This window comes from Hemiscyllium ocellatum, chromosome 14 (assembly GCF_020745735.1).
Source record: "Hemiscyllium ocellatum isolate sHemOce1 chromosome 14, sHemOce1.pat.X.cur, whole genome shotgun sequence".
Taxonomy (NCBI): domain Eukaryota; kingdom Metazoa; phylum Chordata; class Chondrichthyes; order Orectolobiformes; family Hemiscylliidae; genus Hemiscyllium; species Hemiscyllium ocellatum.
Window position 1 is genome coordinate 2,753,474 of NC_083414.1, and position 12,503 is coordinate 2,765,976.

A 12,503-nucleotide genomic window follows, 5' to 3' on the forward strand; every position below is an offset into this window, starting at 1 on the left:
GCCACTTCTCTGCCCAACTCTCCAATCTATCTATATTCTGCTGTTGTTAATTTTAAGCCTGAGGTAAAGGAATTTTTTCTTTAGTGAAGATATTAAGGGACATGGGCCAAAGGCAGGTGTGTGGGGTTTGGTGACAGATCAGCCACAATCTCATTGAATGGCAGAACAGGCTTAAGGAGAGGAATGGCCTCTCATTCAGATAAGGGGTCCACAATTATTCAGCTGTGGTCCGACTTGCTCCCTGTGTACTTTTAGCAAGACTTCCCCAATTTTATACTCCATTCCATTTGAAATAAAGGCCTGTTTACCATTGCCTTCCCACTGTATTTGGATGCTAGTACTTTGTGATTTTTGCAAGAGGTTCCGATATGGCTAGGAAGAACTGTTTGTTTAGTGTATGGATTCATCTGTGGATGAAGAACAGTAGAGGTCTTTTGCAGGTCTGTGAGAGTGTTGTCCTGAGCTGGGGTAGGGCTAATTGCAGGGAATGTAGGTAGCAGCGCATGGCCGCTATTCCTGAAGAAGGGCTCATACCCGAAACGTCGACTCTCCTGCTCCTTGGATGCTGCCTGACCTGCTGCACTTTTCCAGCAACATATTTTCAGTTTTGTGATTTTTTGCTCAAGGGCCCCCAGATCCCACTGTTTTGTAGATTTCTACAGTCACTTTCACTTTTCCCCATCCGTGTCATGAAGATACTGTCAGCAACAATGGCCCCAGCACGGATTCCTGGGGCACTCTACCCATTCTGAGGTCTCAAAAATACAAGTGACAGAGAGTCACTGGATTGGAAATGTTAACTCTGTCTGTCTCTCTGCATCTGCTGCCAGACCTTTCTGATTTCGTGAAAGGGCTGTGTGTTGTCCTGAGGTCAGGAAAGGTGCTATATAAATGCAACTAATTAATTTTTCTGGGCCTCTTCTGGTCTCATGGTTGATTCCAGCAATTGGTTCCATTGGTTAATATAGGCAGTGTACCAGAACTGTACTCTGTACATTGAAGGCAACACCTCACTGTTCCAATCTCAGTTCACTTGACCGCCATGATCAGACACGATTTGGAGATGCCAGTGTTGGACTGGGGTGGACAAAGTTAAAAATCACACAACACCAGGTTATAGTCCGACAGGTTTAATTGGAAGCACTAGCTTTCATAGCGACACTCCTTCATCAGGTTCTGTGTTATGATCGAGCCCTCCACTACCACCTGATGAAGGAGTGACGCTGCAAAAGCTAGTGTGCTTCCAATTAAACCTGTCGGACTCTAACCTGGTGTTGTGTGATTTTTAACCCAGATCAGACACAGACGTGAAAGGGGAGACCACAGACGGTGCAAGTTCTTTTCAATCTCCCTTCCACTGACAGGGGCACATGAAACACACCAGCAGTTTGAGACAAATATAATACAAAACAAATGCTGCTTGGGCCAAAGCAGATGTTAACATTATCACAAGGCAATTTGTTAACGACAAAATCATTAGTTACCTTTCAAACCAGAGCAGAGTCCAATTTCTCCCCCACCCCCAGGCACTCAGAGCATGTTAGACACATTTAAAGAGTCCATCGCTGATCTGAAACAGCTGGGCAAAGGTGTGTGGTTTAAATCAGTGAAACATGACAGCCTTGTGTTGTTGGAAAAATAACAATAACACAGAGGTAACTTATTGTGCAGCAATTGTTCAACTTCATTTAATCAGGCAGTTACCACCCACACGTCAATAGGAATCAAATATCCATCTGAACAATGCAATCACTCCATCAGCCCATGGTCAATGACACCTTAGAGAGAGGTAACACCAAGTTATGGTTAACAATGATTTGGAGATGCTGATGTTGGACTGGGGTGTACAAAGCTAAAAATCACACAGTACCAGGTTATAGTCCGACAGGTTTAATTGGAAACACTAGCTTTCAGAGTGCTGCTCCTCCATCAGGTGATTGAGTCCTCTACAATCACCTGATGAAGGAGCGTCGCTCCGAAAACTAGTGTTTCCAAATAAACCTGTTGGACTCTAACCTGGTGTTGTGTGATTTTTAACTTTGTACACCCCAGTCCAACATCGGCATCTCCCTATCATGACCTTAGAGAGAGATAAGCAAACTGAGGGGAAGTTGCTAACAGATAACATGCTTTGTTTATTCTCAGACTGTTATAGGTTTTGAATTCCAAACACATTTTGTTCACATTGTCCACGTGGTTGAAAGCGAGGGAGAAGCTGTTATGTTACAGGAGGATGGAAAATAATTGGTCAAACGGGCAGATCACTGGCAGGTGGCATTTAACCCTGATAAATGTGAGGCCATGCACTTTGGAAGAAGGAACAAGGGAGTACTAAATGAAAGGCAGGACACGAGGAAGCTCAGAGGAACAGAGGCATTTTGGGCTGTTTGTCCACAGATCCCTGAAGATGGCAGGACAGGTTAATGGGGGAGTTAAGAAGGAATATGGGACACTTGCCTTTATCAGTCATGGCACAGGTTATAAGAGCAGGGAGGTTATGTTGGAGCTGGAGGACTGTGTGCAGTTCTGGCCACTGCATTATAGGAAGAATGTAATTACACTGGGGGGGAGAGCGAGGGGGGGTGCAGGAGATTTAACAGGATATTGCCTGGAATGGAGCCGTTTAATGCTGAAGAGAGGCTGGATAAGCTCGGATTGTTTTCTATAGAGCAAGAAGGTTGAGGGGGACCTGATAAAGATTAATAAGATTATGAGGGGCATGGACAGGGGGATAGAAAGCAGCTGTTCCCCTTAGTTGAAGGGTCAATAACAAATGGAGTGGGAGTCTGGAATGTAGTGCCTGGGAGGGAAATCACAAGGCCTTTTAAAAGATATTAGGATGAGCACTTGGAATGTCATAACATTCAGGGCAAGGCCCCAGTGCCGGAAAGTGGGACCGGTGTAGAGTTGTTTGGATAGTGCAGACTCGATGGGCTGAAGAGCCTCTTCTGTGCTGGTTGATTCTCTGGTGCTCTGAATCTGAATAGGGCGCAGGGATGTGAGTGGGACAGGGGTAGGTGGGTGCTGGTCAGGCTGCCTACTGCTGCAGGGCTCTGTCCAGGATCTCTTCATCCTCCACAGCGTGAGGGAGGGTAACTCTCAGGTCACTGTGCTCATTCATGGTTCTGCAAATTGTTTCGTATGCCCTGGCATTTCCAGACCAGCACCGTCGGCTCACCTGCAACACAAGGAAATTGCATTTCTGTAGCGCCTTTCAGAACCTCAGCCCCTTCTGCCCTCTCATGCAGTTGTGAACAATACCCCAGTCCTTTACTGAAGGAGGCCGGGGAGTTCTCTTTTACAGTGACATACAAACAAAGCAAGGGGAGTATGAGAAAAAACACTTCCATCCAGCAAGTGGTCAGGGTGTGGAACGCACAGCCTGGAAATGTGGTGGGAGCTGTTCAACTGGGGTATTCGAGGGAGCACTGGATAGAAATGGTGTGCAGAAATATGGGGGAAAGGGAGGAGATTGGCACCAGGGACTAGAACATTTCCAGGCACGATGGGCTGAATGGACTCCTCCTGCACTGTAACAAATGGTGAGGTTGTGGGAAGCACTGAACCAGTGTCACTACAAATTATTATCTCATCATTTAGTTTGTGGGATGATGCTGTGCATGAAATACCTACTGCATTTTCAACAGTACGACAATGACGACTCACCAAAAAGCCTACCCTTGGCTGTAACAGCTGGGCAAAGGTCAGTCAGTCAGCCTCACATCCAGGGCCTTGGTTTTGTTCTGCTTTGTCTCCTTCAGGGTCTGGTTGGCTGAGATTCTCTAACCCCACTTCACCCCTGATCCCTGCACTTGGTAAATCGGGCAATACCACCACCACCAGCACCACCACCACACCACCATCCCCACCCCACCATCAGCCCACGATGAGTAAGATCCCAACTTGCAGAGGCGAAAAGTCAGCATCTAACCGTCACCAGCCACCCCGATGTAGGCAGTGGGTGGAGTATTGTGTTCCCCATCTGCCCTATTAAGCCCGTCCCATCAGAATCTTGTACCTTTCAATAAGGTCACCCCTCAATCTTCTAAACTCCCATGAATAAAGGCTTAACCTGATTATCTGCTCTTGATAAATCAACCCATTCATCCCAGGAATCTGGCCAGCGAATCTCATTTGAACTATCTTGGTACATCTTTTATTAAATACAGGGACCAGAACCGTACTCAGCATTCCAGCTGAGCTCTCACCAATGCCCTGTACAGCTGCAGTGAGACTTCCCAATTTTTTAATTTGAACTCCTCAACAATAAAGGCCAGAATTCAATTTCTTTTCTTAATTAGGAGGAGCATCAAGGCCTTGGTGATGGTGCAGAGGAAGGTTATTAGAATGGGACAGAGGAGGGTCAGGCATTTGACTATGTGTCACTGTTCATTAAGGAGTCCAAGGAGGAAGTGGTGGAGGCTGATACCATTACAACATCTAAAAGGCATCTGGATGGGTATATGAATACGAAGGGTTTGGAGGGATATGGGCCAAGTGATGGCAAATGGGACAAGATTAATTTAGGATCTTTGTAAGGTTTGTGAAGGTTTGTAGCTCAGGTTGAGGTTTAGGGTGTAGGTTTGCTCGCTGAGCTGTAGGTTTGATATCCAGACGTTTCATTACCTGGCTAGGTAACATCATCAGTGGCGACCTCCAAGTGAAGCGAAGCCGTTGTCTCCTGCTTTCTATTTATATCTTTCTCCTGGATGGGGTTCCTGGGGTTTGTGGTGATGTCATTTCCTGTTCATTTTCTGAGGGGTTGATAGATGGTATCTAGATCTATGTTGAAAATGTGTTGCTGGAAAAGCGCAGCAGGTCAGGCAGCATCCAAGGAACATGAAATTCGACGTTTCAGGCATAAGCCCTTCTTCAGGATGCTGCCTGACCTGCTGCGCTTTTCCAGCAACACATTTTCAGCTCTGATCTCCAGCATCTGCAGACCTCACTTTCTCCTCTAGATCTATGTGTTTGTTTATGGCGTTGTGGTTGGCGTGCCAGGCCTCTAGGAATTCTCTGGCATGTCTTTGCTTAGTCTGTCCCAGGATAGATGTGTTGTCCCAGTTGAAATGGTGTTTTTTTTCATCCGTGTGTAGGGCCAAGAGGGAGAGCCACCACACACTGCAGCACGAACGAACTTCGGAAAACAGAGGAGAACCACCTATACAACGTATTCAAGAAGAACGGATACTCAAAAAACACAGTCCGCAGATTCCTCAAGGAACAAACCACGACAAGCAGACCTAACACAGCCAGAAATCCTAGCCACCTTACCATACATCAAAGAAGTTTCAGAAATGACAGCCAGACTACTAAGACTCCTCAGAATCCTAGTAGCACACAAACCCACTAACACTCTCAAACAAAAACTAACAAACTTAAAAGACCCAGTACAACCCATGGACAAAACCAACGTCGTCTACAAAATTCCATGCAAGGACTGCCACAAACACTACGTTGGACAAACAGGAAGAAAGTTAGCCACCAGGATACACGAACACCAGCTAGCCACAAAAAGACACGACCCCCTCTCCCTCTAGGCCCTACACACGGATGAAAAAAAACACCATTTCAACTGGGACAACACATCTATCCTGGGACAGGCTAAGCAAAGACATGCCAGAGAATTCCTAGAGGCCTGGCACTCCAACCACAACGCCACAAACAAACTCATAGATCTAGACACCATCTATCAACCCCTCAGAAAACGAACAGGAAATGACATCACTGCAAACCCCAGGAACCCCATCCAGGAGAAAGATACAAATAGAAAGCAGGAGACAACAGCTTCGCTTCACTTGGAGGTCACCACTGATGATGTTACCGAGCCAGGTAATGAAATGTCTGAATATCAAACCTACAGCTCAGCGAGCAAACCTACACCCTAAATTTAGGATATCTGGTCAGCATGGATGAGTTGGACTGAAGGGTCTTGCTGTACATCTCTATGACTCTAAGTTCGTAGAAACCCTAGAGTGGAAGCAGGCCATTTGACCCATCGAGTCCACATTGACCTTCAAAAGTGCATCCCACTCAGACCCTATCCCATCCCTATAACTGCATTTCGCATGGCCACCCTGACCTGCACATCTTTGGACTGTGAGAGGAAACCAGAGCACCCGGAGGAAACCCACACAGACACGGGGAGAATGTACAAACTCAAGACAGACAGTCGCCCAAGGTGGGAGTCAAACCCTCATTGCTATGAGGCAGCAGTGCTAACCCCTGAGCCACCGTGCCATTCCAACTTACTGTTACAACATGGATGTATGAAATAGTTTGGAGAGTGATGATGGAGATTACAACTTTCCATTTCACGGCTGAGCAGGAATCTCTCCCCCTCTCCCCACTTGCTATTGGTGTGTGTTGGGAGGGTTTACAGGGGTTGATCCTGAATCTGATTGGCCGTGTTAAGGCTGCACTTTCTGTGACCATCAGGTCCTGTGGTGGGACTCGAAGCCAGGGTTCCTAGCTCAGCATCAGGGAAGCTACCAACTGAAGCACAAGACTTCCTTCCTTCCAGATAGTTACTGGAAAATGGGATAATCTTCCTTAGATCAGAGAAGGGCAGATGGAATATTGAGAAATTCTGATCGATGTAAGTAGGACGCTCTTTCCACTGAAAGTTGTGGGGAGATGGGGGAGGTCAGAGAGTAAACAATGGAATAGTGAGATGGAGTCATTTCTCCTGTACCAAGGTGTAAGGAGTTAGACTTCCCTGGGTTATGTTTGACCCATGATGAACTCTGAGAATTTATTTTCACTCCTGTGACATGTTGTGGCATCACTGGTGTCTCAGTTTATCATCTGCTCCTTCGTGACTTGGCTAATGGATAATGACCACTCACTCGCTCCAGGCTGAAAACTTCAGATCATCCCGTGGCTAAACCTGCAGTATGTCTATGCACCCCATAATTAACTATGGTTAAACATTGCCTCAATTTTAAGAGTATTGTTCATTTCTTATTTCAAACTCCTCCATAGCCTCCCCCCCTCCCTGTCTCCACAACCTCCCCCTACCCTATCGCTTAGTGCACTCCTCCAAATCTCACCTCCAGTCTAGCTCAACTTTTCTTATTCATTTGTGGGATGTGGGGGTCACTGGCTGGGTCCAGTATTAATTGCCTGTCCTTAGTAGCCACTTGAGAAGGTGGGGGTGAGCTGCCTTCCTGACCTGCTGCAGTCCATGTGCTGTGGGTAGACCCACATTGTCCTTAGGGAGGGAATTCCAGGATTCTGACCCAGCCACACTGAAGGAACGGTGATATATTTCCAAGTCAGGATGGTGAGTGGCTTGGATGGGAACTTCCAGGGGGTGGTGTTCCCATGTATCTGCTGCCCTTGTCCTTCTAGATGGAAGTGGTCTTATGTTTTGAAGGTGCGTCTGAGGACCTTTGGTGAATTTCTGCAGGGCATCTTGTAGACAGTACACACTGCTGTTACTGAGCGTCGGTGATCAAGGGAGTGGATGCTTGTGGATGTGGTGCCAATCAAGTGACTGCTTTGTCCACATATGCTAATCATTCTGTCATTATTGACCCTGTCTTTACATGCCTAAGCTTTAAGCTTTGGAAATGGCTCCCCAAAATGGTCTCCTTCTCCATTTCTCCTTCCTCCTTCAAGACGTTCCCTTGCAGTTAACTCTGACCAAAGTTTTCATTTGTCCCAACTCTGCCTTTTTGTGGTTTGCTGTGAAGTGTAGTTTCACCATGATCCTGTGGGAGGCACTAAGGCAGCATTTTACATTAAAGGTGCTACACACTGATTGTGAGAATTGTGCTCAAAACCAATCCATTTGTAATAGTTAAATCAACAATTGAAGCAAGACATTTGAGGAACAATAGGGCTAAGGCAAGGGAGAGGTACTGGTCAGCTTGCTCTTTCAGGGCTGGCATAGGAATGTTGGGCCAAATGGCTTCTTTCTATGGCGTGTGTTATTTTAACAGACATGCAAATATTTGCTCAATTAATGAAACAAATTTCAACAGAAGAAAAAGTATCACCAAAGTGAAAATATATCTCACTCACCCCATTGGAGACATCCCAGTTCAGCATCATCTTTGCTCGCTCCTCAGCCTCTGCAGAGCCATCCAGGACCAGACCAAAGCCACCATTCACCACCTCTCCCCTGGCCAGCAACAAAAACACACCCCATCAGTGTAACGCTCCTTCTACACTGCTCCCCATCAAACACTCCCAGGGCAGGGAAAGCACAGGGTTAGAGGCAGAGTAAAGCTCCCTCTACACTGCTCCCCATCAAACAATCCCAGGGCAGGGAAAGCACAGGGTTAGATGCAGAGTAAAGCTCTCTCTACGCTGTCCCCATCAGACATCCTTTGTGAAAATACATTGATTAGTGCTCCTCTGACTGTCCCCATTACTAGTCAGACCACAGCTGGAATACTGTGAATAGCTTTGGGCCCTACGTCTAAGAAAAGATCCATTGTGTTGGAGACAGTCCAGAGAAGGTTCATTCGGCTGATCCCAGGTATGGAGGGACTGTCTTATGACCATAACTCTGAAGATACCGGAGCAGAATTAGGCTCTTCAGCCCATCAAATCTTGTCCACCATTTAATCATGGCAGGCGTGTTTCTCAATTCTATTCAATTGCCTTCTCTCTGCAACACTTGATTCCCTAAGGAAATGTTAAGTCGTATTGGCCTGTACTCAAGACTGAGAGGTGACCTTATAGAAACATACAAGATCCATAGAAGACTTGACAGGGTAGATGTTAAAAGGGTAGACACAGAATATATGCCTTTGGAGTCAATCCAGAGAAGGTTCACTTGGATGATCCTGAGAATAGAGGGACTGTCTTATGGGAAAGGGTTGAGTCGGTTGGGTCTGTACGCATTAGAGTTCAGAAGATTGCAAGATCACCTTATTGAAATGTATACATTTCTGACGGACTTGACATGGGGAGATGTGAAGAGGTTGACTAGGATCAGAGGGTAAAAACAATGACTGCAGATGTTAGAAACCAAATTCTGGATCAGTGGTGCTGGAAGAGCACAGCAGCTCAGGCAGCATCCAAGGAGCAGCGAAATCGACATTTCGGGTAAAAGCCCTTCATCAGGAATAAAGGCAGAGAGCCTGAAGCGTGGAGAGATGAGCTAGAGGAGGGTGGGGGTGGGGAGAAAGTAGCATAGAGTTCAATGGGTGAGTGGGGGAGGGGATGAAGGTGATAGGTCAGGGAGGAGAGGGTGGATTGGATAGGTGGAAAAGGAGATAGGCAGGTAGGACAAGTCCGGACAAGTCATGGGAATAGTGCTGAGCTGGAAGTTTGGAACTAGGATGAGGTGGGGGAAGGGGAAATGAGGAAGCTGTTGAAGTCCAAATTGATGCCCTGGGGTTGAAGTGTTCTGAGGCAGACAATGAGGCGTTCTTCCTACAGGCATCTGGTGGTGAGGGAACGGCGGTGAAGGAGGCCCAGGACCTCCATGTCCTTAGCAGAGTGGGAGGGGGAGATGAAATGTTGGGCCACGGGGCGGTGTGGTTGATTGGTGCGGGTGTCCCGGAGATGTTCCCTAAAGCGCTCTGCTAGGAGGCGCCCAGTCTCCCCAATGTAGAGGAGACCGCATCAGGAGCAACGGATACAATAAATGATATTAGTGGATGTGCAGGTAAAACTTTGATGGATGTGGAAGGCTCCTTTAGGGCCTTGGATAGAGGTGAGGGAGGAGGTGTGGGCACAGGTTTTACAGTTCCTGGGTGGCAGGGGAAAGTGCCAGGATGGGAGGGTGGGTTGTAGGGGGGGCGTGGACCTGACCAGGTAGTCATGGTGGGAACGGTCTTTGCGGAAGGCGGAAAGGGGTGGAGAGGGAAATATATCCCTGGTGGTGGGGTCTTTTTGGAGGTGGCAGAAATGTCGGCGGATGATTTGGTTTCTGTGAAGGTTTGTCAGGTGGAAGGTGAGCACCAGGGGCGTTCTGTCCTTGTTACGGTTGGAGGGGTGGGGTCTGAGGGCGGAGGTGCGGGATGTGGATGAGATGTGTTGGAGGGCATCTTTAACCACGTGGGAAGGGAAATTGAGGTCTCTAAAGAAGGAGGCCATCTGGTGTGTTCTGTGGTGGAACTGGTCCTCCTGGGAGCAAATACGGCGGAGGCGGAGGAATTGGGAATACGGGATGGCGTTTCTGCAAGAGGTAGGGTGGGAAGAGGTGTAATCCAGGTAGCTGTGGGAGTCGGTGAGTTTGTAAAAAATGTCAGTGTCAATTCGGTCATCATTAATGGAGATGGAGAGGTCCAGGAAGGGGACCTCTAGGGAGGGCCAAATGGCATTCTTCCACACACACATTCCATACACACACACCCCACACCCTCACCCTTTTCCAAACTTCCAGCTCAGCACTGTTCCCATGACTTGTCCGGACTTGTCCTACCTGCCTATCTCCTTTTCCACCTATGCACTCCACCCTCTCCTCCCTGACCTATCACCTTCATCCCCTCCCCCACTCACCCATTGTACTCTATGCTACTTTCTCCCCACCCCCACCCTTCTCTAGCTTATCTCTCCATGCTTCCAGCTCACTGCCTTTATTCCTGATGAAGGGCTTGATTTTGCTGCTCCTCGGATGCTGCCTGAACTGCTGTGCTCTTCCAGCACCACTAATCCAGAATAGGCCCAGATGGCATTATCTCAGAGTAAAGGGTCTGCCATTTAAGATGGAGACGAGGAGGAATTTCTTCCCTCAGCGGGGAGTGAATCTGTGGAAATCTTTACCACAGAGCACTGTCGGGGTTGGGTCATTCAGTATATTAAAGCTGAAATGGATTTTTAATCAGAAAGAGAATCGAAAGTTATGTGGAAAAGGCAGGAAAGTGGAGTTGAGGATTATCAGATCAGCCATGATCTCACTGAATGGCAGAGCAGTGTCGATGGGCTGAATGGCCTACTTCTGCCCCTACATGCCTCCTCAGAGCTGCATTCCCACCTGCTCTCCATTCGCTACACTTTCCTGTTGTTACAATCAGAAATCTTTTCTTCCTAACACCCTGAAAGTCTCAAAGGTCTGCACCTCATCAATTCTCCATTTCTTCAACGGTGTAAAAGTGTTTAAAATTCAAACGTAACATCAACAAAGAACTAATCCACCATTTGCTTCACCTTTCATGGCTAATCCAGCCAACCCAGCTGGGGTCCTGGACTCGAGCCTCGGCATTTTCTATCATCTTTGCTTCACGATGAAAGCTAACGTGAGGGAGATTCAGCAAAGTTCTTGCTGACAGTTTTACACTCCTTCTCAGAGTTCACAGATCCATTAGGAATGAATTACGTCTGCCTGATAGAAACATTCACTGCTGGTCAGACTTACTGTAATTGAAGCCACAAGTGGAAAAGTACATTTGGCCTATTACAGAGGATATGAAAAGTAACTCAACAGTATCTGATATCACCCGGGCTTTCAGTGGCAGAAGCCAAGTGTTGAACAGATGCTGGATATCCCCCAGAGAACAATTTTCATCTTCATCTTCACTGCATGAGAGGTAATACTTAAGGGCCTTTCATTGGACCTGCTGAGTTATTATTCCACACATCTCCTCATACAAAGAGGTCTGAAATTATATTCCAGTTCTGGTTAGATCCCCTCAGGAGCTATTGAGTTCAGTTCTGGAGCCTGTACCTCAGTAAGCCTCGGAGACAGTGCCTTATCAATTCACCAGGAAGAAACATAGAATCCCTACAGTGTGGAAGAATGCCATTTGGCCCTCCCTAGAGCATCCCAACAGACCCAACTCTACTCCTGAAACCCTACATATCCCATGGCCAATCCACCTAGCTCACACATCTTTGGACTGTGGGAGGAAACCGGAGCACCCGGAGGAAACCTACGCAGACACGGGGAGAATGTGCAAACTCCACACAGACAGTCACCCCAGGGTGGAACTGAACCTGGGTTCCTGGCGCTGTGAGGCAGCAGTGCTCATCGCTGAGCCCAAATGAATGAGGTGTGACCACTTGCAGACTGGTGCCAGCCCTTTTCCTGTTAATCTATGTTTGATTCCACTGAGCTAGGTTTCCTCACTAGCGCAAAAGTAAAACAGACAGTACAGAAAAGGCCATTCGGCACATGAGTCTGCATTTTCAAAAATATTCCACTGCCTCCACTAGCCACACTTTCCCACACTAGGCCCATTGCCTTGAATGTGACGTTCCAAGTGCCCATCCAAGTACTTTTTAAAGGTTGTGAGGTTTCCCGCCTCAACCCCACCCCCCCACCCCTCCCAAGCAGAGCATTCCAGACCCCAGCCACCTTCTGGGGGAAAATGTTTTCCCTCAAATCCCCTCTAAATCTAAACATCAAAGAACAGCCAATGCTGGAAATCTTGAAGTTCTGAAGCAGGGTCATTTGGCCCACAATGTTCACTCTGTTGCCCTCTCCACAAATGCTGCCAAAGCTGCTGAATTTTTCGATCAATTCCTGGTATTGTCTTCTCTAAAATCCCCGCCTTTCACTTGAACATTATGCCCGTTTGTTATTAACCCATCAATTAAGGCTT

General features: G+C 47.3%; 1 protein-coding gene across 1 annotated transcript in view; it reads right to left on the reverse strand.

Moving 5' to 3' along the window:
- Nucleotides 1-2,041: 2,041 nt before the first annotated feature.
- Nucleotides 2,042-12,503, reverse strand: part of uroc1 (urocanate hydratase 1) — an 85,054-nt gene continuing 74,592 nt past the window's right edge. The window contains exons 19-20 of the mRNA XM_060835298.1: nucleotides 8,029-8,128; nucleotides 2,042-3,178 (exon numbers count right to left, since the gene is read on the reverse strand). Coding sequence (XP_060691281.1) covers nucleotides 3,038-3,178; nucleotides 8,029-8,128 — 241 coding nt within the window. The 3' untranslated portion in view covers nucleotides 2,042-3,037. The remainder of the gene's footprint in view (nucleotides 3,179-8,028; nucleotides 8,129-12,503) is intronic.